The sequence below is a fragment of the Mytilus californianus genome, unplaced genomic scaffold (genome assembly GCF_021869535.1).
Source record: "Mytilus californianus isolate M0D057914Y unplaced genomic scaffold, xbMytCali1.0.p SCAF_2, whole genome shotgun sequence".
Lineage (NCBI taxonomy): Eukaryota > Metazoa > Mollusca > Bivalvia > Mytilida > Mytilidae > Mytilus > Mytilus californianus.
The window spans coordinates 35,123,643-35,150,082 of NW_026262668.1; the positions used below are offsets into that span (position 1 = coordinate 35,123,643).

Genomic DNA, 26,440 nt, shown 5'->3' on the forward strand with positions numbered 1-26,440 from the left:
TTCGAAATCCGGAAGATTTGTACAAGGAAAGTAACTTTAAACCCCATGTGTTAATTTTCAAGTCCGGGTTTACTCTAAGAGGAAGTCAAAAAGTTATGAATCCGTTGAATACGAAGTAAGGTTGACAAGAGAATCCGGCAAGTCTTCTTTTATGTAATCGTCATAGGTGCTTGTCCGACTATTAGTGTCCCCACAAATAAAACACATTCCTTTAGTTGAGTAGTTTTCTAAGACGGATTCAAGACCTTCCAACAAATCATTTACCCCAATTTTTGATATTTATACCTTTTACGTCTGTTTGTTTTGCTCACACATTGTTGTCAATATAATGGAATTCTATGCGACTGTCATACAAGTGAGCGGTATAGCTAGCTATAAAACCAGGTTTAATCCACCACTTTCTACATAAGGAAATGCCTGTACCAAGTCCGGAATTTTTATTTCCATTCGTTTGGTGTGTTTGAGCTTTTGATTTTGCCATTTGATAAAAGACTCTCCGTTTTGAATTTTCCTTGTTATTTTCCTGTTTATAGAAAACCGATGTGTATGGCAGAGTATAAACAAATACTAAGTATCTATCTTCATCATTTTCCAAAAAAATAATTTATCGATTTTTATCACTATTATAGAGTCCTTTGTGATTTCACATACAGAGATTTTCAGTTATCAAAAAAAGGTTGAATAACAAAAAAACCTTACTCCAAGGGAAATAAAATGGCAAAATCAAAAGCTCAAACACACCAAACGAATGGAAAATAACAATTCCTGACTTGGTATAGGCATTTCCAAATGTAGAAATGGTAGATTAAACCTAGTTTTATAGCTAGCTAAACCTCTCACTTGTATGACAGTCTCATATAATTCCTTAACTAAGAATTAGAAGATGTTTCTTATGCAAAAAAAAAAACATTCCCCCACCTTTAGAACTTTTCGAACGCATACGCGGTATACAATGACTGGACAATAGAAGCGGTCCATAGTAAATTTGAATTGGCACAGTTCATGACCCAACATTCACTTAAAACACTGTATCATATGTATTCAGAAAATTAACAAATTGTTCGTTTTCAAGTTTTTCTCTTAGACCACCGTTTATGTTCCAAGATAAGATTTTGGTGGAAGAAACAGTTTGGCCATTCTCTAGTCGTTCCTAGTTCCACGCGCCTTTGACTTCAGTGTTGCCTCCGTTGTCATTCACGCGTTCCTCCGCAAAAACTCTTTCTTCGTCTATGTAAAGTTTATCATTAATGAGAACGGCTTTCTTTTTTTGCAATTTCGCTTCCTTATACATTGGTACAAGACGCTTCGGGCGGTCATTCACATCTTTTGGATACTGTTGGCTAATTCCAACATAAGTATCTTTCAACTTGTAACTGTTCGACCGAACTTTACTCCGTGAATTTGAGTTGTCATATTGTACGATGATAGGTCTCGTTTGTTCGGCTTTCTCAAGACGGTGTGCTTTTGTAATTGTATGTTTAACATCAGTTAGTTCTAGCTCAGTTTTCTTACTACAGTATCAATACAGTTTCAGGACGTACCGTCCTCGGCCATTGGAATTCCGTGAAAGTGCATCAGTAAAAGTAATAAATAATACAAAAAAATCTAGAATCATATGTACTAACTATTGTTTTTAGTAATATCAGGCTGGATCGTTTTTGAAATTGGTTAAAATTAGTACAATCCAGAATCATCCTAGTACAACCCTAGATATCCATCACTTCCGACTCTAAGTAGATAATGGAATTCTGATTTGCACTGGATTTGGTATAAACTGGGACTATTATACAAAAAACAATATATTATGTCCCAGGCATAAATCAGAATTCCAATATCAGTGATCACATCTACCAGTAGATATTTGAATTCCAATTTGTACCAGGAAGATTCTGGTCCTACTGATTACAATTTGTACTGTAACATATTTATTAATATTGTGACATCAAACTAAAATTTGAAGTTAAATCATCAGCGCGTGAAAATTGTTTTTGAGCATAAGAAACTGCAAATAGTCTGACAGTCAGATAAGTCAGTAGTGAAAAATTTATGAAAATTGCAGAAGAAATGTCCTCAAGATTATTTTGTTATAATTTGTGTTTAATATACAGTACAGTAGGGGTGACGGAATTCCTTTTGTCTGCATACTCAAGGATTTGTATAATAAGAAATTACACTAAGTGGCATATTCTACATAAAAGTATTTAAACAAATATGAAAAAATCAAATGCATGCAATGATTTTAACAATCATGGTTATAAGAATCAAGTTTCCGGTAACTTGAAATATGGAGAAAAAATAAACACATAAATCCTTCTTATCTTAATATAACATTAATCTTAAACTTAAACTCCCACACCATAATTTATTATTTAAGACATTACATATTTTTAAAATATTTGTAAATAAAATGGAAAGTGAAAGGAGTTGCCTCCCTTAAATCGTTTCGTCTGTCAAATATCCTGTAAATAATCCGTTATTAAACTGGATATAGCCTGAAATAAACTGAAGTTCATCTTTTCTTATGTTTTTCATCTATAAAAAGCCAAAAGAATACTAAATCATTATTCCTTATACGAAACTAAATGTAAATAATAATCCCTATTCATTGAGTCAGATCCGCCATATTGGATAAGTAATAAGAGGCTGGGCTAATGTTATTGTCAAATATTTAACGTTTTATACATGTTGACTCCCCTTGGGGCACCTTAATGCAGACATGAGCTGGGGAACTGAGCTTTGGGTAAGTTTCCAGATTGTTGCACCGGCCAAAACTAGCAATATATTAACAAAAGTAATCCTGAATTGACCAAAATAAATAGCAGGAAGCCGTTGTCGTTGGAAGGAAAATATTTAGTCTTTCTTATGTTGGTGTCAGCTGATATATCAAGGCTCCATAGTTTGATAAATATAGCATCATATTATTCGTGTTAGACGTGCTTTTTATACTGAGTAAAAGATGGAACACAAATAAAATTTCTAACAATGTCAATGAGTAACATGTACATGTATGTACAATTTAAGGCAAATCAAAATGTAGTAAACTTTCAGAATACATGTTGTTTTGCCCCATTCCCATACACATAAAATTGATATTGTTGTGCAAGAATATGAACTGTTAAGTTTTTTATGTAAAATTGATAATGGAAACACTCAAACAGTGAATGTTTCAAAGCATGCAAAGAGACAACAACCTGACCAAACAGCAGAAAACAGCCCAAGGCCGCCAATAGGTCTTCAACACAGCTGTACCTGGAGGCAGGCTTCAGCTGACCCCTTAACAATAATGTATACTAGTCTAGCGAAAATGGACATCACACTAAACGCCGAAAACATATAAATGAACCAAAATTAAATATACATACAAGTCTAACAAAGGCCAGATGTTCCTGACTTGGGACAGGCCCAAAAATGCAGCAGGGTTGAACATGGTTTGTGCGACATCAACCCTCCCCTTGATCAACATGATTTAACAAAGAACTGCATGCACTAGCAGTTACTGATATGCCAGCTCCAGACCTCAATTAAACTGAGGCCAAACAAAAAAAACATGAGTGTTTACGGTCACCCGACCGACCCTCATTTTATCGCCGCAACCCTAACTTTTATCTGCAATTTTCCAAAATTACGGAAATTTCGGTCTTTTCCGTCGTGTGTACCGGTATTTACTTATCAAACAACAATGGCGGCCTCCAGTGCCAGAAAGCTAGCTGATAGACAAGTATATGCACTATTATAGTGTCTTCTGTTTCTCTGTATGTAGCTAATTGTGTCAAGAAACTACAATTGAACTCCCCTCCACCTAAACAAAAAATAAATCTGACCTACCGACCCTATTTTTTTCGGCATGTGACACAGTGACAGTAAACTCGTATAATTTTTTTTTTGGCCTGATTGAAAGATTGTCTTCATCATATGAAAATCTAGCACAATCCCTCCAGTTAGGGGTTTAGTATCATACCATCATAAAATAGACAAGAAGAACATATCCCATATCATGTCAACAACTGGTTTTAAAATAAATGTGTTTATTTCCAATGCAAAGACCTTAAGTATGAGCATGATGAGTGAATCAATATTAATTCAAAAAAAATACCATCTTTGATGACCTGACAACAGTATCATGACTATATCCCTTTTGAATAAGTTTGTTAAAAAGGTTTGGTTAGCTTTTGAGGGGAATGACATTTTTGTGCTTTGTACAGAATATTACCATAAAAGATGGGATGTGAAATACCTGAACGTATAAGATGACTGCACGTTGATTTATATTTACGAATGATGTCATTGTATCATGATAAAATTTAGTAAATGTTTTTGACAAGTTTGTGATATCAAAAACCCTAGTGCAATAATCATGATAATTTTCAGTAATACAGAGATTTCTTTCTTTAAAATCAAATATGTTGTTACATACACAGGCCAATTGAACAAGTTGAGATATACATGTATAAACATTAGATGGCCATGGTGCCAAGGAAAACATCGCCATCTAAAAATGGATAATTAACAATTGGAAATGAAAAATCATCTCTTTTATCATAAACTTTAGTATTAAGCTTCCCGTTAAAGATATAGATATCAAGATCCAGGATATATGTGTATATATTCCTGTTGAATGGTTTAACACTAGTAATTTTTGGGGCCCTTTATAGCTTGCTGTTCGGTGTGAGCCAAGGCTCTGTGTTTAAGGCCATGCTTTGACCTACATGTAATAATGGTTTACTTTTACAAATTGTGACTTGGATGGAGAGTTGTCTCATTGGCACTCATACCACATCTTCTTATATAGATCTATATATATTAGACATTTTGAGTGTCTTAAATATTTGCGTAGTTAAAATACATTATTAACACACTGTTGACATCATGGCTGATATGGATCACCTGCTGGAAGACACACAATGACTGAATGGACAAGCCGTCAAATTGTTAATTATCTTTATCATTGTTGACACCAACATGTATATGATTAGTTCCAATTAAAGTTAATTGAATCAATTAACCAATCTAGAGTTTAATTTTTTGTAAAAAATAATCTAGCCTTTTTGCTAAAAACAACAATCTGGCTACATCTTCAGCAAGAATGACATGTATGATGTGAATTTTATTGAAATTTTTTATGCCCTCACAGTAGCGGAGGGCGCATTAAGTTTTACCCCCGTACATCTGTCCGTACGTCCCAAAGTTGGTTTCCGTTCTCTAACTTAAGTTTGTCTCAACCAAATGTTATGAAACTTAAACAAAATGCTTATTACCATAAAACACAGATCCAGTTTGAATTTTGGTGGCGTCACTTTTAACACTCTAGAGTTATGCCCCTTTACAAATGGAAAAATTGCTGAATATTTTCGTTTACTTTCTCTTACTTTAGTTTGCCTCAACCAAATGTAATGAAACTTATACACAATGCTTATCACCACAAAACACAGATCAACTTTGAATTTTGGTGGTGTCACTTTCACTGTTCTAGAGTAATGCCCCGTTACAAATGGAAAAATTGCTGAATTTTTCGTTTCCTTCTATAATAAAATTGAGAATGGAAATGGGGAATGTGTCAAAGAGACAACAACCTGACCATAGAACAGACAACAGCAGAAGGTCACCAACAGGTCTTCAATGCAGCGAGAAGTTCCCGCACCCGGATGTGTCCTTCAGCTGGCCCCTAAACAAATATATATACTAGTTCAGTGATAATGAACGCCATACTAAACTCCAAATTGTACACAAGAAACTAAAATTAAAAATAATACAAGACTGACAAAGGCTAGAGGCTCCTGACTTGGGACAGGCGCAAAAATGCGGCGGGGTTAAACATGTTTATGAGATCTCAACCCTCCCCCTATACCTCTAGCCAATGTAGAAAAGTAAACGCACAACAATACGCACATTAAAATTCAGTTCAAGAGAAGTCCGAGTCTGATGTCAGAAGATGTAACCAAAGAAAATAAACAAAATGACAATAATACATAAATAACAACAGACTACTAGCAGTTAACTGACATGCCAGCTCCAGACTTCAATTAAACTGATTGAAAGATCATGTCTTCATCATATGAACATCAGGCACAATCCTTCCCGTTAGGGGTTTAGTATCATACCATCATAACATATATGAGAAGAACATAACCCGTGTCATGCCAACAACTGGTTTTTAAATAAATGTGTTTAGTGCCGATGCAAAGACCCTATAAGTGAATCAATATTAACGCCAAAATATGCAATCTTTAATGACCTGACAACAGTATCGTAACTATATCCCTTCTTAATAAGTCTATTTAAAGGTTTTGTTAGCTTCAGAGGTGAATACTGACATTTTTGTGCTTTATAAAGAATATTTCCATAAAAAATTGGATGTGAAATACCTGAACGTATAAGAAGTCTGCATGTTGAGCTATATTTACGAATGATGTCCTTATACCGATGATAAAATTTAGTAAATGTTTTGACTAGTTTGTGAAATCGAAAACCCTGGTGTAATAATTTTTCAGTAATACATAAATTTCTCTCGTTAAAATCTAAAACATTGTTACATACACGAGCGATTCGTACAAGTTGAGATATATATAAACACCGTAAGATGGTGACAAGGGAACGTCACCATCTAAAAATGGATAATTAACGATAGGAAATGAAAAATCATCTCTTTTATCATATATTTTAGTATTAAGCTTTCCGTTAATGATATAGATATCAAGATCGAGGAAAGGGCAGTGGTCATTGTTAGTATTAGCTTTATTTAAAGTAAGTTCAACAGGATAAATTTCTTTAGTATACATACTGAAGTCGTCATTATTGAGAGCCAAAATATCATCCAAATATCTAAAAGTATTATTAAATTTGTGTATCAGATGTTGTTTCGATGGGTCTTTGCTGATTTTTGTCATAAATTGTAACTCATAGCAATACAAAAAAAGGTCCGCAATAAGTGGTGCACAGTTAGTCCCCATTGGAATTCCGATGACCTGACGATATACGGAATCTCCAAAGCGAACAAAAATGTTATCTAGTAAAAATTCAAGGGCATATATAGTATCAAAGCATGTCCAATTGACATAGTTTTTTTGTTTATTGCTACTAAAAAATGACCTAAAAGAGTTTGAACATATATATTCACATTCTGACTTTTTAAATGCCCATTTAATTAGGTGTGTGAATTTTTTCTTAATGAGAATGTGAGGCAATGTGGTATATAGGGTAGAAAAATCAAAACTTTGAACAGATTCAAAATAACCAATATATGCATGCAATTTATCAAGTACTTCCAACGAGTTCTTGACACTCCAAAAGTAATTAATTCCACTATTTTCGAAGGCCTTATTTGAACAATTTATTATCAGGTTTTTGATTGTACCAAGTGTACTGGTAAGAAGAATAGACAATTTAGTAGTGGAACAATGGCTTGAAGACGAAATGAATCTATATTTGTAAGGTGTTTTGTGCAGCTTCGGAAGCCAATACATAGTTGGGACTTTCATTGTATTTGGTTCTCAGTGTTCCAGCTTGAATCTCAGGGCAGAAGGGTGCTAGTTGTCTGAAAGGGCACTTTAGCGTTATAACCCAGATTTTAAGGGCACTGTTGGACAGTGTATAAATTACCTTGAATATTGCTAGGCTCAGCTGGAGAACATTAGTTGTATTCAAACCATATTCAGAAATTAATGTGTTCTTGATGTTGGTTCCAGTAAGAATTTTTTTTTTATCAAATTATCATACCATGAAGCAAAGCATATCATGTTGATGTTAATCTAAACAAACTTGTACATTTGGTAAGGAAAATAATCATCAGAAATTTCAATGTTTTTATAACTTATACCAGTCTATAAAAATAAACAAGTAGTTTTGAAAGATCGACTTATACATGCAAAATTGAATGTTTAAATGTAATCAAATTATCTACGTTTAAATTACTTGTTCAAACATATAGTATATATGTTATTGAGAGTTATTTATTATCATTTGAATTGTTACAAAAAAGTATTTTTTTAAAAGTGCACACCAAAGTGCTCCTCAGTAAGGAGTTTTATAAATATAACAGGTGAGACAGGAGATGATCATATTATATTGATGCAATAATATATTGCAGAAGGTATAAACAGTTACTTTTTTCTCCATCATTGTTAAAAATAAATTTGTCGAGTGCTCCTATGTCAGGAGGATTATAAAATACAAGAAGTAAAACAGGAAGTGAATCTTGATATGTTCAAAGTACAAATTTCTTTGATTCTTCTTTAAATTTCATACTCATGGTTATGAAACAAAACATTTTTTACCAATTAAGTCAAAACTATGTATTCCTTTAAAATTGTTTAAAATTGTTTAAGATTTTATTATTTATGTTATGCCTACTGAAATAAATTTTTCAGGTGTACAAGCTGTACATAAACATTACAAATGGACAACATGTGGACATTTCATTCTGTATTAAATATCTAGTATTTGTTCAATTATCTTAAATCCACTAATTAGAAGTAAACAATCATTAACAAAGGTGATAAAACTGCCAAAGCATTAGGTATTTAACTTAATCCCATTGTCAGTTAATTAGTGTTACACAATCAAGTTACAAATTTTACCGGAAACGCGGTAGGCATGAAATTTGGAAATTTTATTTTTTTGAAAAGGCAGAGGGGTGCATTCTTTTACTTTGGAGGGCAGAAGGGCGGGGGTAAGGGCACCAAGGGCGGGCCGCCCTTCTATTTAGGGCAAGCGGGAACACTGGTTCTGCTTGTAAAGCGGTAGCTAAAAGTTTATGTTTGTTACAGATGTCGTTTTCTGAAAATGGAGTCAGTTGGAATGTTGGTGAATTGGTGATTTCTTTTTTCAGAACCTCAATGTAAAATTTACGTCAAACAATAATAATATTATTAGCAGCTTTATCGGCCGGGACAAAAACAAATTCCTTGGCCTTAGTTTACCTCAACCAAATGTTATGAAACTTATACACAATGCTTATTACCACAAAATACAGATCAAGTTTGAATTTGGTGGTGTCACTTTTACTGTTCTAGAGTTATGCCCCTTTACAAATGGAAAAATTGCTGAATCTGGCTACATCTTCAGCAAGAATGACATCTATGATGTGAATTTTATTGAAATTTTTTATGCCCTCGCAGTAGCGGAGGGCGCATTAAGTTTTACCCCCGTACATCTGTCCGTACGTCCCAAAGTTGGTTTCCGTTCTCTAACTTAAGTTTGTCTCAACCAAATGTTATGAAACTTAAACAAAATGCTAATTACCACAATATACAGATCAAGTTTGAATTTGGTGGTGTCACTTTTACTGTTCTAGAGTTATGCCCCTTTACAAATGGAAAAATTGCTGAATTTTTCGTTTCCGTTCTGTAACTTAAGTTTGCCTCAACCAAATGTTATGAAACTTATACACAATACTTATTACCACAAAACTCAGATCAAGTACAAATTTGGGTAGAGTCACTTTTACCGTTTTTCAGTTATGTCCCTTTATAACTTTATATGATATGTACAATGTAAGCAGGGGCATCATCTGTGTTTCATGGATACATTCCCCATTTATTTCTCTTGCTTTGGATTGACTGAAAAAAAATTCTTGAAAACATCTGACTTGATATAACCCCCCCTTCAAAGATCAAATGGTCCGTGTTTAAAGTGACTGTTGACTTTTCCAATTCAAAAATATGGACAAAGAACATGAAGAAGGACATTTATCAGATTCCTTTATATTTTATATGATTTGATAATTTAATAACAAGAATGACAATGAATGTTAGTGTAAGTGTAATGTCCATAAGCTTCTATTTATAATGTTTATGGTAGCACTGCATCTTTGAATTTTGTTAATCAGCCATGCTTTTCATCTTAAGCTCTGTAAGAACCTGCTTTGAGATGAAAATCTGCCATGATCATGATTTTACAATGCTAACATACAGACAGAGGAATGCAACTAAAAAATTCAAAACAATTTGTTTTTTTGCATGTTTGCAATGCCCAATAGTCAAGAGAAACAACGATTTTGATTGGCTTATTAACGTGATCATGGGATAAGTTCAAAATCGGGGAGGATAATTTTTTCTGTGTAGAATTTCACAAATCGTATTTTAGAGCTTTTTTCGCGATCAGGGTAAAAGTTGTGTAGCTCACTCGCTAATCCTGAAAGTTGGCTTCAGGTCTGCTTCCACATTATTGATATTTTTTTTAAGTCAAGGCAAAACCTCTCATTTCTCGGTATTAACATGATTAACAGAATTTGGGGCGAAACAACCTACTTCCAACTGTAAAAACCATTAGCAGGTTAATTAATAAGAGATAATAGACAGTCAAAAATGACTCTCAAATGATATGGAGTGAAAAATCAAAATACTATATTTCAACATAAATGATTGACTTTTTATACAACTGCAAAATTTTTGCGGTCGTATAATGTTATTGAGTTGTCGTAGTCGTAGGAAGACATTTGGTTTCCAGAGAATCCAGACAATAATGTGAGTAAAGGCGTATTGATCTCTATGAAATTTTACCACAAGGTTCCATACCACAAAAGGAAGGTAGGGATCGATTTTGGGGGTAATTGTCCTCACTCTTTAGGAAATAAGGGCCACAAAGGGACTAAAAACGCATTTTTCCTCTTTCATGACAATAACTTGTGTATAATTGTATGGATCGCTATGAAATTGACTACAAGATTTCATACCTCAAAAGGAAGGTTGGGATTGATTTTGGAGGTTATGGCCCAAACCAGTTTTCAAATTGGTCCACATTGAGGTCCAAAGGGTCCAAAATTAAACTTAGTTTGATTTAAACAAAAAATTAATTAAAGGGGTTCTTTGATATGCTGAATCTCAACATATATTTAGATTTTTTATTTTAGGCCCAGTTTTCAAGTTGATCCAAATGGGTTCCAGAATTTAACTTCGCTGAATCTAACCATGCATTTAAATTTTGGATATTGGACCATACTAGGTAAAAGTCCAATTTCAAATGTTTCAGTCCTATACATTTATTCTGTGTCAGAAACCTATATACATGTATGCTGTGTCAAATTGTTAACCACAATCCAAATTCAGAGCTGTATCAAGCTTGAATGTAGCGTCCATACTTGTCCTAACTGTTCAGGGTTTCGACCACTGAGGTTGTATCAAGCTGCGCCCAGCAGAGCATTTTATTGCAGTTTGTTTTGTTTACATTTACGTTGTAAACAGGTCAGGAATAAACATTAATTGATGGATTTTACCTCAATTAATGTTTAATCCACCATTTGTCATACATTTATACTGAGATGGACCAATTGATGTATAATGATCAACAAAGTGAACATTACCAAGTAGCTTGTACTATATATATACATGTAGACTTGGGCAAAACCACGAAATCAAATATCCACAAAAGTAAATGAATCAACAGTATGAAATTTTCGTCACATTTTCTCAGGAACTGCATATCAGAGCACTCTGAAATTTTGTATCAACATTCATGTCAGCATGCTATATAGTGTTTATTGCTAATCAATTTCCTGTTTAGCAAATAATAATTATAGCCAGTGTGTCATTATTGAGCAGTGGCTCACAGTCGGAACTTGTTGATTATAATCTTCTAAACTATAAGAGATAGAGGCTTTAAACAGCAGAAACAGTCAGCTAGACAAGATCTTATCATAAGTCAAATGGCCCTTTTAATTGCAGTTTTGACCTATTTTTGTGTTCTTTATGAAATGTACATGTATTATATTATAGTGGAAGCAGAGAAAATTTAAATAGCCAACATGGTCTGCAAAACAAGGTCTACATAGAATAGCTGAATCAGCAGTTGACACCTTATAGGAGTTATTGCACTTGAGGAAAACTAGCTACCGGTAATACTAGTCAATTCAGTGAGGTCAATAACAAATTTCTGACTTTATATTACAGTTTATTACCATAGAAACCAGTCCCTACCATCTTCATAATCTTACCTGGTCAAGTACTGTTAGAATAAGAAAATGTTCAAGTTACACGAAGTATTAACTGTTTTGAATGTTTCTTTTCCTAAATAAAATATATGATTGAAAATAAATATATAAGAGGAAAAAAAATGAAAATTTCTTTTTAAAGGATTAAATCAGGACATCATGAAAAATATCTCAGATTTCTCAAATATACATTGCATTTTGAAGTAATTAGGACAGTGTAATGTCTAGACATTGATTTGACATGTTAAGATTTAATCAGATGTTACTCCTCCATTTGACTCATTCTAAATCAGATTTTTTCCTTCTTCAGTATATATGATTGCCAAAACACTTTAAAAAGTGTTGCACCAGCTGCATCATAATACAGTGTGGAGCTGACTAAAAAATCATGCTTTTATTATCATAGTAATTGCTTCCTGAAGACACATAAGTATCACCCCTATAATGTCTATAGATACATACAAGTGTATTGTTTGTAAATCATGTGTCAGATCACTGTCTATTTAACAAGTGTTTAGAGAATGAAAAATATGTTGATACTGACCTGTGGGGTTCCGTATGCCAGATCTTTCGACATGACCTTTAGTGCAATTGTACACCTGGATAGAAAGTATTTGTTTAGCAGATAGATAAAGTCTCCTGTATGAAGTTGGATTCTGTTTGTAAATTTTTACATGAAAGCTAAGTTCGACAGTTTTAATTTCAAATAAAAAGTGAAAATTTTTGACATTTTTTTTTTATTAGAAAGGCAAATATAAGGAGGGTGCCAAATTGAACCTTTGCTCCCTACCGCTACATTTTTTACATGTATGACAGTTAAGTTACATTGAAACAAGTCCAAATTATCATACATGTATGTGATAAAATGATTGTCCAGACTTTTTTTTGATATGGTTCAGTTGCTACATGCATGTATATACATGTAGGTAAAAATATACTCCCACAAAAACTTTTGTGACTTATTTTGTACAGTTACAAAATTTATTCACATTGTCAAAATGTAATGCACAAATTGCTGTGTATTAAAACAACATGATTCACAAATTCCTGGTTTCTGGTAGACAAATTATGTAACAAACACTATGAAGTGTAAACCAGAGTTTTTGTATTTCATGCTGTCTTTTTCTAAAGATAAAGATCGGAAATGTGGAAAAAATTTGTTACCACACCTGAATTTAAAATAATTACTGTACTGAGCAGTGATTCAGGGGCAATAATAGTAAGGCCAAGAAAACCTATATTTGTTTATTAGGGCTCCCTACCTTTCCTTTTTTGAGTTGCTACATGTACCCTTACCAATTTTTGTCTCTACATCAAGAGAACCATTAAGGGTAACCGTAAATCAATTATATTTTTATGCAGTTGTATTAGCATTTGCTCATCAACATGTATATCTCATTTCCATGGAGATTTTTTGGCCCTGACTCCTCAATCATGGTTCATTGATTTTGATCTTTTGTTGCATAGTTTACATGTTAAAGTTTGTGATGAGGTCACTTATGATAAGTCAATAATATTTGGTATGGAGTTGCATTAGCATTGGCTTATCTCATTTCTACTGTTGATACTCAGTCATGGCTTACATTTGTATTGCCTCTGAATGTTTTCCATTTAACTATCGAAATCACATGAAAGCGAGACATACATGTATCTCTGTCAGCAATTCATATTAAAAAGCAGTTTTGTGAATTTTTCCACATTTACATGTAAAATCATTTAATTGCCTACCTTTACATGTATATCATTGTTTTTTAAACCAGGGTAACCCTGATCAAACAACTCATGGTACCCTGCCCTTGTTGAACTTGAAGGTTATCATAAACATATGTTTTCTGTGCTATCAATTTAAATGTAGTAGGAATGTATTGTATATAATGCCAGCTGTAAACCTGCTTAAAGAAGAAACTTATTTAAAAAGGGTAACTACATAACATTGTTGTATTTTTAGTTTTGTCTCACTCTGCATTGGTAATGACATTGATTAGACTGTGTCAGTGATCTAATACATGTACATTATGAACATATTCATAATTGAACATAAATGTGTCAAAATATCCTGGTATTTTCACTCACATTAATGGCTTTGGTAGTTAATTTTTGCACAGCACATTGAAGTTCATACTTTTCATCCTGGTCATTACATGTATATCTGTACAAATTTTTGTTAATTTACATGAGATCAAAAGGTTACAATATATTGTTTCATCTGATGATATATTTCCAGGATGCTACATTTATTTGAAGTTATGTATTAGAACACAAGATTAAAAAACCCATTGTGGTTTCAAATGCTTTTATGACCTTATATGATCTTGATGGTCTTTGAGTACAAGAATGACAGAAAAAATTGACCCAGTTGCAGACAAAGTTAAAATAGATTTGCCCTTGAAAACAAAATATACATATTTTGTCTCTTCTCTTCTCACTTATAATCATGATAATTACATCTTTTTTTAACCTCATTAATTAGTTACTTTTTCCTTTCTTTTCAGTTTCAACTCTGAAGAAAGGTCAATTTTTATCTTGTCTTAAATATATTATTTTGTCATACAAAGTGTTTACTTTACTTAAAGTCTGAAAATTATAGATGTGTAAAATGATTTAAAGATATATATACCTGTAGGTATGATTTATGGGTCAAGAAATTGACCTTTCATTCATAAAACTGTCATTAGAAATTGACATACTTACTCCAGTACATGTAATACAACACAAATCATGTGTAAAGTTGTAAAAACCTTACACTTTAGATGTAGTTTTATGAAGTGATTATGTGTATGCCAACTGTTATATCAGATTGTCGTATATAGATGATTAAGATCTGTACTGTTATTGAGATTACTACCCATAATTCATCAATTCCATGTGTTGTCGCTTAAAACATGCATTCCTTAGAAATAAAATTATTATATCGTTCTTAGTGCTAAGTCATCTCTGGTGCCAATATACTTCAATATTTTTTGTTCATTTTCCTTAACGTGTCTGCACCTTAATTTCTGTAAAAAAATGCATGAAAGGGTAGGAAAAAGAAACTGTAGTGATAACTTTCCAGGGTGTATGCAAATCTTTTTAAGAAATACATTTTTGTAAGTGATTATAACCTATTATTTTTGTGCCTTCAAGAACACTGATACTTTGTTACTGATATGAATTCTTAGACAGATATTTCCCAAGCTTTGTACTGTGTTATGGTCTCAAGAAACCCTTTTTCATTCTGCATGTTCATTTAAAGCAAATTTTTGTTCATTTGGTCATGTTAGTAAATGTATATGTTCAACTGTTTATTTTTGATTTGGATAGGAAATAGAATTTGAGAATTTGATTGTTTGATAAACATATCATAGAATTACCAGTTTGAGTGTTTGGATTTAATAGTTTGATAAACACATCATACTGACACTTAACCTCAGGCATGAAAAGTTATCTAGAAATGAATGTCAATTTATTTATATACATTCAGAGAGGATATTTTCAATTTCATTCATGAATGACATACTGTAAAGTCTAACAGAAAATTTCTCCAACTACAAAACTGAAATGCAAATAACTGTTGGAAATTAATTAATTGTCTATGTAAATGTATAAGATCATGATGATAAGTTTATTTACAATGACTTGTGTGTGTTAAAAAATTATGCCTTTATTTTCATACAACAAACTTTTTTTAGAAGACTTTTCGTACTCATTGTAGAGTTTTCTCGCCAAAATTATTATAGTTTTGATGAAAAAAAGGGTCAAACCTTTTTGGTGTCTTGATCAAATTGAAAGACCAAGCATGTTAAACAAGGAATTAATTGAATCTGGAATAATTTTGAATTGTGGAAAATTGATTAGAAATGTATGATGAAAACTATCCCAACTAAATGGGGTTAGCCATGCACGCATGGCTAAGGTTAATTTTACTTTCACTATCATTTCAGTATGAACTAACTAACACCCCTTAGCCATGCATGCATGGCTAACCCTTTTTAGTTGGGTTAGTTTTCATCATAAATTTCTGATCAATTTTCCAGAATTCAAAATTATTCCAGATTCAAATAATTCCTTGTTGTTAGTTGATTGTACATAAAAACACATTGTATATTAAGATCATTTGCCAGGTATGAATATTATATACGTGGACATATATTCTAATGGAAAAAAATATATTGAAGAAAATTATTCTTCCAATTAAAGAAAAATATGTGAAAAGATAGAAAATAAAATAACAACTGTAATTCTAGGCTGTCTCTTTCTGAATTTTAGACTCATTTATTGATACATGCTTATAAAATTGTTTTTGTGATTTCAGGATCAGTATGACACAGTAGCTGTTCACACACAGAAAGGAATAGATTTTTGTGAAAGATTTACTAATTTTCTGAAAGAACGTAGTCATATTGAATTTGAATATGCCAAAAATTTAAAGTAAGTTTGAAGTTAGTCTGAAGAACAAAAAAAAATGTACCTTAAAAATACATGTATTGTAACACCCCCTCCTTCAAATGACAAAAAAAAATAAAAGGCACTAAATCAAGTGTCTATACAATACTATATACTATGTCTACCTTTAAATAGTCCCAATCTATAAAAATGAAAAAAAATAAGAACAATAAAAAAATGTGCTATTAAAACCCAATTCTAAGAATAAATAAAAACATTAAGATATGACATGCAACAATGCAACTATATAACTTATGACGAGGTTTATGACTCACAAAGAACTCATGAACATTTCTATATAAGTGCATATAAGAATTTCAAATACTTTTTGAAACCAGACACTAGGGTACTTGAGTTGTCAGATGTAAGTTAATCATGAAAAAAACTTGGTCCTTTGAAATAAAGCTTTTAATGATTGAGAACGATCTACACATGGTGATATAGTTATGTACCTTAAAAGGAGGATTATAAAAGTTTTATCAATAAAAGGAGATGTGGGTATACATGTATGTACATCTATATTTCAATTAGACAAACTAATTACACAAAAACCCAACTAACGTCGTGCATAATTAAATATACTGAGTAAAAAAAAGGTAAAACAACTAATATTTTTTATTTTATATTTCAAAAATTAAACTATACTTCTAAAAATAACAATAAATACATTATTGTAACAAAGAAAAAAAAACACATAAAGTTCAATTTTTAATTGGCATACACTCGACTTGAAAATTTATTTCCACAACTTTGGATATTTAGAAAAAGTGTTTAAAATATGTTGATAAACTTTTTTTAATCAGTACATAAGGCTTTAACAATAGAAAGGTGTATATAAAGAAGATCAAAAACTTTCATCTGGCATATTAAAGTCTAAAAGTTCTGAATAAATTTAACAGAGACTTATCAAAGGTCTGCTATCCATGCCAAATTCCCAAAATGCATTATAAGTCAAATTTGGTATTGCTTGATAACGAAAAAGACTTGTACAAAATAGAAGAAAGATTTTTCATTGTAGAAGACTTGTAAAGAATTACCAGCCAAAAAAGAAAGATGAAGAGGAGTATGGACAGTAAGTAAGATAAATATGTGCAGGGAATTGTGGGAAGGTTACTGATTCATAATCATTTGAAAATCCTGATTGGTGTTATTACCAGATCTTGATTCTGAAATTTAGCTATTCATTAATACTTTTAATCAAAGGCCATTTAAATGAATTTATATCCTAAATTGCTTTTGAGTATACCAACCTCAATCAACTCTATTGAATGATTGTATCAAGAACCATTTTGAAAATGTCCAGTGTTGCAACCACAATTACTTCAATGGAACTCATGTTAATCTAAGATTAAGCTGGCTGTTATGCCTAAGATTCTATATTTTTACAATTGTTTATTAATCAGGTTTAGGATTAATTGAGATTGAAATGATCAGAAACAACTATAAATTTTTCATATTACATGTATGTGTAGTTTTGGTTGTAATGTAATCATAATCACAGATATGAAAAGGAAATTATTAACCGACAGAGTGTTTAAAAGAGAGAGTTAATGTGTAATATATATTATTTATATCATTAAATGCGAATAACTAGGATAAAATGCAATCAAAACTGAAAATAATTGTTGTTAATCCCATAATACATTGTGGTTTTAACCTATTAACACACGGAAGGATGTTTGTAATTGAAATCAAGTTGTTCTGAATTTGACCTTCTTCAACCTAAAATTAAAGGGACAATCCTTAGGAAATTGTGATTTTAACTTTTGTTAAAAATCTTTGATCAAGAGATCAAAGGGGATATGAGATAATCAGAAATGCTGATTGAATTAAAACAATGTATATATTGATTAATTTTTGCTTTTTATTTTTGTATTGTTCTGCTTATAAGGAAATTGGGGGTGGGGGAAATAAGATTGATTTTAATTATTTGGTTTTTCTTCCAATAAGGAAGTAATTAAGATAAAGGAAAATATGTTCCACTTTTGGTTTCTCTTGTTTGTTTATAATTGGAGTAAACACTTGTCAAGGCAGTATTTATTATTTCCTTGAACAAAGACAGGAAGATGAAATATGATTTATGAATTCCATGTTAGGTTGTAATCTTGGATGAAATTTTTGCTCAGCTGTTTTATAATTCCAACTACTCCCTGTCCATAGACTACAAATTTATCCAATCTCCACTAAAAAAATGTACTTTGTGCAACTCTTATAAACAATGACATTATCCTTGATACACAAGCAGTAGCCAGTTCTATTCTCCATTTAGTAACATTTTAAAGTTTTGTCACATGCAACAGTTATTGTTTTTCTGTATGTGTGTCAAGAGTTGTTATATATACGTGTAGTGCAAGTACACTTGGAAAAATCTGATTCACAAATACAATGTACTAATTTTTATTTCAAGAGGTCAAAATGTTTTATGACCTTGCATTCAGGTCTTAAGGGTCAGATGTTTTGAAAATGCTCTTGACCAAATATGCATGTTTTCCTTGAAATGTTTTTTTGCTCTGTAAAGTTATTTACTAAATAAATGGGTCATCATCATTAATTCTAATTGAATGTTTGAATCTTGTTTGGACTACTCCTTAGTAATTTGCTCTGAACTGTTTTACTCTTATAAATGTTTTTAATCAAAATTTATTTGATGAAACGCCCATTTTTCTCTCTTAATTTTCTCTTTGTTTCATTATGTAATCTGGGATTTTCAAATAAATAAATAAATTACAAAATGTAAATACTGTAGATTCATTAAGTTTATTGGTTTCAATTATCTGGGTTGGGAAATTTTACTTTTGAGAGAGTATTCAGGAGCTGCTCTGGCTCCTAAAAAGTTGGAGCCAGAAAAATTGCCAGCTGCTATAAGTTGTCGCAAGTTTTGAAAACTTGGATCCAACTTTAGAGCCAGCTAGAGTCTTGATTTCCTCTACCAAAATTGAAACCATGTTCAATTTAAATTTCTTATGCACTGTACATCATTTGACATGATAGACTAAGGTAGTTATTGCATAAGGTTTGTATACATGAAAAAAAACATGTGTACTTTTATTTTCTTTGTCAGTATTTTTTAAGTATAGGAATAACAATATTATAATAAAGAAAACAAAGCAGCTGTTTTCCCACAAAACAGCATATTGTATGTTTTTATCTGAATATTTATGTCTCCAAACAGTGACTAATGGGAAAATGTTTTAAATTAAAAAGTAATTCCGATATAAAGAATAGAAAAAATTGGGGAATTAAATGAAGAAAAGAGAATAATGAGTGTTAATATATACAGAATTGTGAAAATTTGAATAAAAAATAAAGAATACAGAAAATGATGACCCAAGCACCCTACCCATCCTTCTACCAAGACCCTGTTAACTTTGCCCATAACTCAAAAGACCTCCTAAACCTATAAATTCTAAAGTCAGAAGTATATAGACATATTTTGAATAGGTATCTCAATACTAGGAAAAAATAAAATTGAGCTATCTTTCTTTATTCGGGTGTGCTCCTTCTTCGGAGTATAACACAAAGTAGTCAGTAGAAGTGAATACGATCAACAATGGCGGCCAGTTTTGTTATTTTCGTATCAAAAGTGAGGGCAGGCAAAGACAAATTACGTCTGAATTAACGATTTTTTACGGAATACAAGTAAAACTATATTTTTTTAACATGTTTATTATGGTTTTCGTCTTTCTGTCAATTACGTTATCTTCATGAAACTACGGTTAATGTTGAAAATAGTGTTGCTGTATGAAAATATCTTCAAACGAAATGACAAATGCCGACTGACTGATTCTATTTGAATGAATTAATGTTGATGATCATTAATGACCCATCCGATAAACGAATTACCTCTAACTACAGATTATGACACCTGTTGTAATGGATGATTAGCTTGGGATCGTAAACAAAGTCATAAACTGGTAGACAGTTAAATTTCGTACAATTTCTTTTTTTACTTTTACCAATTAAAATGATGATCAATAATATTAACGTTACAGTCGAGAAATGAAAATTTTGACATAGGAAAATGTTGGTGCCAGAAATATCGCCAGCAGCCGTATTTTGTCGCCAGATGAAATAAAAATCGCAATTTGCAACATTGGTGAAGCTCAGCGCTGTCTCTGGGTATCTAATTTCTTGGTTTTCAATATTTGTTCCTATAAATTTTTTTCATTAATTGTATTTTGCGATGACTGAAATAAGTGGTAACTGCCTACCCATGAAATCCACAAAAATATATACTTTACAGTGAATGTTAATGAATCAACAGTATTTTATTTCCTAGGCATATTGTGGAATGTAAAATTCATGGAAAAAAAAAAAATATTGACTTTGTTCTTTATCTCCTATTTTTATCAGCAGAAAGCTGAAGATTAAATAAATAATTTGGTATGGCTCATATCATATAATTCATATTATTGTTGCATTTAAATTAATGCTTAGTCATGACCTTGTGAATTGACTCCAAGTCATTCAAAGGCAAAGTTACATTGAATGGTTGACTATAATATGCTAATACTTTAGTTTTGTTAAGAATCGAACACATTAACTCACATGTATTCAAAGAAAGATAAGTCTTACCTGCCTGTTACAGTTAAGGTGGTTATAAATTTAAATCCTGAACATTTCTACAATGTATTCAGTCTGCCAGATTGGTAACTTCAAATTCATGTTGTTTTTGAAATGAATTATTGTTTTTATTTTAGGTTTTCCTGGGCTAAAGCATTCTGGGATTTACTGAAAGAACTGCATGATTTGGCTGGTCAACACGAAGTTATAGCAGAAAACACACAAGGAAATGTTATTAAAGATTTAAATAATCTTGTACAAGACTATAAACAAGATAGGAAAAAGGTAACTTTGAATAGATTAATAACCTTTTAACAAAGTTTAGGGTGTATGGAATCAATTGTTCCATTTTTTATTTGTTAGCTGGCCATAATTTATAATTTTTGTTTAGGCTCATATCATACTTTATACAAGTTATTGCATTTGACCCAAAGTTGTATTTTAATGTTAGTAAAACTTACTGGCAGAGCAGCCGTATATAGCAGTTTCTCTATATTAGTAAAGGGATTACAAACATTTTATATGTATACTGTTTAATCTAAGCAAACAGAAAAATGAAAGGTATGTCGGACTTCTAAAGTAGTATTGCAAAAGGTTCAAAGATAATATTAAACTTCCGATAATTTCTAGTAAATTTTATAGGAGCAAATGTTTGGACATATACATTTTTTTACAACCTGTCTTCTAAGGTAGACTGTAGATACAAAATAAAGTGGCTATAACTAAATAAAACATTAGGATCTAAAGTAGACATCAGCAGTACAGAATATGGCTGTGTTTATAATACAAAAATACTAGTAAAAGTTTGTACAAAGACATGTAACTGTACCATAGAAAATAGAAATAAGAAGATGTTGTATGAGTGCCAATGAGACAACTCTAGATATCCATCCAAGTCACAATGTGTAAAAAGTTAACAATTATAGGTCAAAGTACGGCCTTCAACACGGAGCCTTGGCTCACACCGAACAGCAAGCTATAAAGGGCCCCAAAATGACTAGTGTAAAACAATTCAAACAGGAAAACCAACAGTCTGCATGCATTAAGATACGAATCTCAATATCACAATTGGAAGATATGACTGAAATTGCAGGTTTTTTTTCAGGTATTGAATTTTTTTTATGGTTTGACTCGTAAGGACATAAATATCTAGAAGATAACTCTCTAATTTGTCTTAGAAGATAACTTGCTGATTTGTCTTAGAAGATAACTTTGCTAATTTGTCTTAGAAGATAACTCTCTAATTTGTCTTAGAAGATTACTTTCTAATTTGTCTTAGAAGATAACTTGCTAATTTGTCTTAGAAGATAACTCTCTAATTTGTCTTAGAAGATAACTCTCTAATTTGTCTTAGAAGATAACTCTCTAATTTGTCTTAGAAGATAACTCTCTATTTTGTCTTAGAAGATAACTCTCTAATTTGTCTTAGAAGATAACTCTCTATTATTTGTCTGTTTTACAGGAACTTCAAGAAGGTGCTAAAATACAAGAACACTTAAAAGCATCTCTAGCTCAACTGGAAAAGGTATGACGATTTAACTATCTTGATAAAAAAACTCAATATTAGGATAAAATGTCTTCTTTTGCTAAATTATAATTTTGAGAGCAATACATGAATCAGAACATTTTGAATTATACATTAACCTGTCTATATTAAAAGCTCTTAATTATTCTTTTACTTGTTTGTTTGTATTGCCCAAAAAAATGTTATATTCATTTAAAATTTATTCACAGAGAGAAAAGCAATATGAAAAGGCATTTAGGGAAGCTGAAAAAGCTACAGATGCCTACAGAAGGGCAGATGCTGATATTAACCTCTCTAGAGCAGAGGTGGAAAAGGTAACTTCTTATTGGGAAATAGCAGAATATAACCTAGGAAAAAAATACCAATTTATTTGAAAGTTGGTGGTAATAACCATTCAGACCCGAAAAAAATAAGATGTTAGCATAAAACAAACTGACAAAATTTCCTTGTAGCAACCAGGATATTTATAGTTTAGATTTATAAGGTTTTAAGACATCTTCAGCATACCTCTGTATCCATGTTGACTCATTTGTTTTAAACTGAAAAATGTTCAAGTAGTTAGAATTGGTTACTATTGAGTATTGTTCAATTTTGTAGAATGTAAGCCTTCTTTTAATTTTATGGGACCCTGACCATACATAACTTCCTCTATCTGTGGGCATCATATTATCCTGCTTGCCTAGAGCATAGGAGGTCAAAGGTTTCATTAGGGTTCAAAGCAATGAAAATAAGAATTGCTACATTTCTGCTATGCAAGCTACATTAAGAATTGAGAGCAAAGACTGGTCAACTCTGAGTCGTAATAATGTTATTGTAACTGGATGGGCCAACATGTCCTCTCGTTGACTATTGTTTTGTGAAATAACACATTAAAAATATGATCCAGCATATATGTTACAAAAGAGGACTCATATATCACATCACTTAATATGAACTGTAGTGCTTAAAGTTAAGCTGACCTAAACCTAAATCTCTTCCTTGCCAAACTCCAAAGATTAATCAAATCATAAAGGTGATTAATTTATTATTAGGTCCCCAATAGTAAATAATGTTGTAAGAAGTACCAGTTGTTTTGTTTGTGATCAAAGTTATGTACATGTTGGATTAGTGAGACAGGATAAGAAAAGCTGTTACAAGAAAAAACAAGAAATCCAAACAAAGAAAATGGATATAAAACAAAACAATACAGAACAAAAAGAAACTAGTTTTTCTGCATAATTCCCTTTAACAAAGTTTTTACCTTTATTCAAACAAAAATAGATTTATGTTCTCATTTAATAGGAATTGATGGTATTGTTATTCAGAATATTTGACAATTTTTGTGTCATATATAAGAACAATAGGTACTAATAATAAATTCAAGATTTCTTTGATGGTGGGAATTCCTATTGACATAAAGGAAAAGGTTACATTAGTGATTTCAGTTTGTTGATATGAATAGTCAAGGTAAAAACTGTCACATTGAAAAATACAGTATATTGGAAAAGATTTTAATACACACATCTAACAGAAGCAAAATGAAAATTAAATACTCCATAAGCCCAGTGATTTCTTTCATGACTAACAAGATTCTTTGTCGATGTTTAGTAAATTCGTTTTTTCTGTTTGTAGCATCGGAATAACATGATGTTGAAAAGTCAACAGAGTGACGATTGTAAAAATGAATATGCTTCTCAACTACAGCAAACGAATCAACATCAAAATGAACACTATCATAACCACATGCCACAAGTGTTTCAGGTAATACAAAATGTATTTCTGATAATATATCAAATCTGTCAGCGTATACCTCATGTGCTTAAGTTAATGCAGGTATTTATATGTGCCAGTCTACTGCTCATGCAGTTTCTGTACATTTTGCTGTTTAAAGTCGTAATAAAAATGAGAGTAGTTATTGCTGCAATGTTTGATTTTGTCTCATTTTTCATATAAAGTAAATAAAGTTCTGAATTCACAGTACTTTAACATATAAAAAAAGTTTAAGTAAAGGTTATAACTAAGTCGTATGAGATAATTTGGCATATAAGAAGTGTGTGAAATAATTTTGATATGCCACAATGCTTCTTCGCCCACTCTCAAGCATATTCAAGGATATGACCAGTTTTATAGTTTGGTAATATGCCAAAAAAAACAAGATGTTCTGATCAGGAAAATTCAATGAAAAATATATCAGAATTTAAACAAAGAACTTATTGTATTAATTAAACCATTTTTTAAGACATTTCGGTTACTGGCCTTCTTCAGTTTCTTTATTATCTTTCTTAACTACATGGTAGACATTTTACTTCCACAATCATTAAGATAATACTACAATAATATAATAGGTGTTCCATATTTGAATTTTGAAACAAGAAAAAAAACTTATTGATTTTGGGTCCTTTACAAGTCACCTACACAAATCAAGACCTACATTTTCAATTGGACTTGCAGAAGCTATAGAAATATGATATCCACGGTAGTAGAACTCTGCACAATAAAATTATCTTGATATCTATTGTGATGTGTTATGGAAAATACAGCTTACCAGCCTCAGAACGCTGCTGTTAAAGCAATGTAAGGGAAATGTTGGTAGTTCTTTGTCGAATTTTAAATCTCTGAGAATGATTAATTATCCTTATTCTTTTATAATAAAGACTACAGAATATAGATGAAAACAAGTTGACTAATTATCTTTTTTCTTTTATGATAGAGACTACAGAATATAGATGAAAACAGAATAGATAAAATAAAAAGTTATATAAAACAAAGTGCTGACATTGAAAGGAATATCATTCCTATAATAAATACATGTATAGATGGAATGGTCAAGGCATCAGATTCTATAAACGCTATGGAGGTATGTAATTCAAATACATTGCTGTGGATTTGTTTATTTTCATGGGTATCAATTGTCGTGGATTTAGGAAAAGTTGCATTTTCATGGATATTTGATTCATGGTTTTGACCAAAGTCTGCTCAGCAAATTTGTAATTTTTGGACTTTTGAATTCCTGGTTCTCCTGTACCCATGAATTCCAGAAAAATTGGTATCCACGGAATGATAATGGACTGTATGTACATTTGTTTGTGTAAAATCTTTCCTTCCGTTTTAGTTTTGAAATTTTTGAAGTGATAATGCTATCATGAAAAATTCAAATGTAAAACTATCATGAAATCAATACACTTTAATGCAAATAAAAAAAACCAACAAAACAAGATGTTTGTATGACACTTACTCAAACTTGATTGTGTTTCACCATTATACACGTATTAAAAAGAAATCTACAAAACACTGAAAAAATCGGAATTGATTTAAAGAATGTTGACTGGATGGACATGAGTTATACAATGTGCCATAGATACGCAGTTGCTTGTCAGTTTAAAAAAAGAGTTTTAGTAAAATATTGGATCATTTATATGAAAAAAACTAATGAAAAGAGCATCATTATAATTTCATTGATTGAATAATGGAAAAATGATTCAGCCCTTCTGCACCTTTCTATAATTACAATGACTATATTACATATTGATTTCACTTCTCATATAGGGTATGAAGGAAGCAGATAGTGTTTCTAGCTAACACATAAGTATTGTATGACTAAAATTATATTTTAAAGACTAATATGAATTCAGTGTAAGAATACAATATTATCTATATCATACAGTTTAATGTCACATTCATTATTGTTTTTAGGATTCAATATCTGTTGTTAATAAATATAAGTCTGGTTATCCAATTCCTTCGGACATTGCATTTGATGACTTAAGTAATTCACAAATACAAGATGGACGTAATGGGAATACATTAACGACGCCCAAAAATTTAAATGTCGAAAAAGGTAGTGTGAAGGCAACAATAAGTGGAGGAAAATCAAAGAAAAGAAGTGGTTTATTAGGATTATTTAGCTCTTCAAAGGTGAGAATCAGCACATTGAAATTACATTTTTTTTTTTAAATGCTCAGCCTCACATACATCATGTACATAACTATGGGATAAATTAGTTATAATTCAGAATTTCTTTAGAGAAA

At 31.4% G+C, this 26,440-nt stretch overlaps 1 protein-coding gene across 5 annotated transcripts in view; it reads left to right on the top strand.

The window, feature by feature from the left end:
- Positions 1-2,609: 2,609 nt before the first annotated feature.
- The window catches only part of LOC127729771 (formin-binding protein 1-like), a 48,347-nt gene continuing 24,516 nt past the window's right edge, over positions 2,610-26,440 (top strand). For all 5 annotated transcript variants that reach the window (XM_052237644.1, XM_052237646.1, XM_052237647.1 and 2 more), the window contains exons 1-9: positions 2,610-2,740; positions 16,215-16,330; positions 17,364-17,417; positions 21,046-21,193; positions 22,371-22,433; positions 22,643-22,747; positions 24,045-24,173; positions 25,123-25,269; positions 26,106-26,327. In XM_052237644.1, coding sequence (XP_052093604.1) covers positions 2,717-2,740; positions 16,215-16,330; positions 17,364-17,417; positions 21,046-21,193; positions 22,371-22,433; positions 22,643-22,747; positions 24,045-24,173; positions 25,123-25,269; positions 26,106-26,327 — 1,008 coding nt within the window. In that variant the 5' untranslated portion in view covers positions 2,610-2,716. The remainder of the gene's footprint in view (positions 2,741-16,214; positions 16,331-17,363; positions 17,418-21,045; positions 21,194-22,370; positions 22,434-22,642; positions 22,748-24,044; positions 24,174-25,122; positions 25,270-26,105; positions 26,328-26,440) is intronic.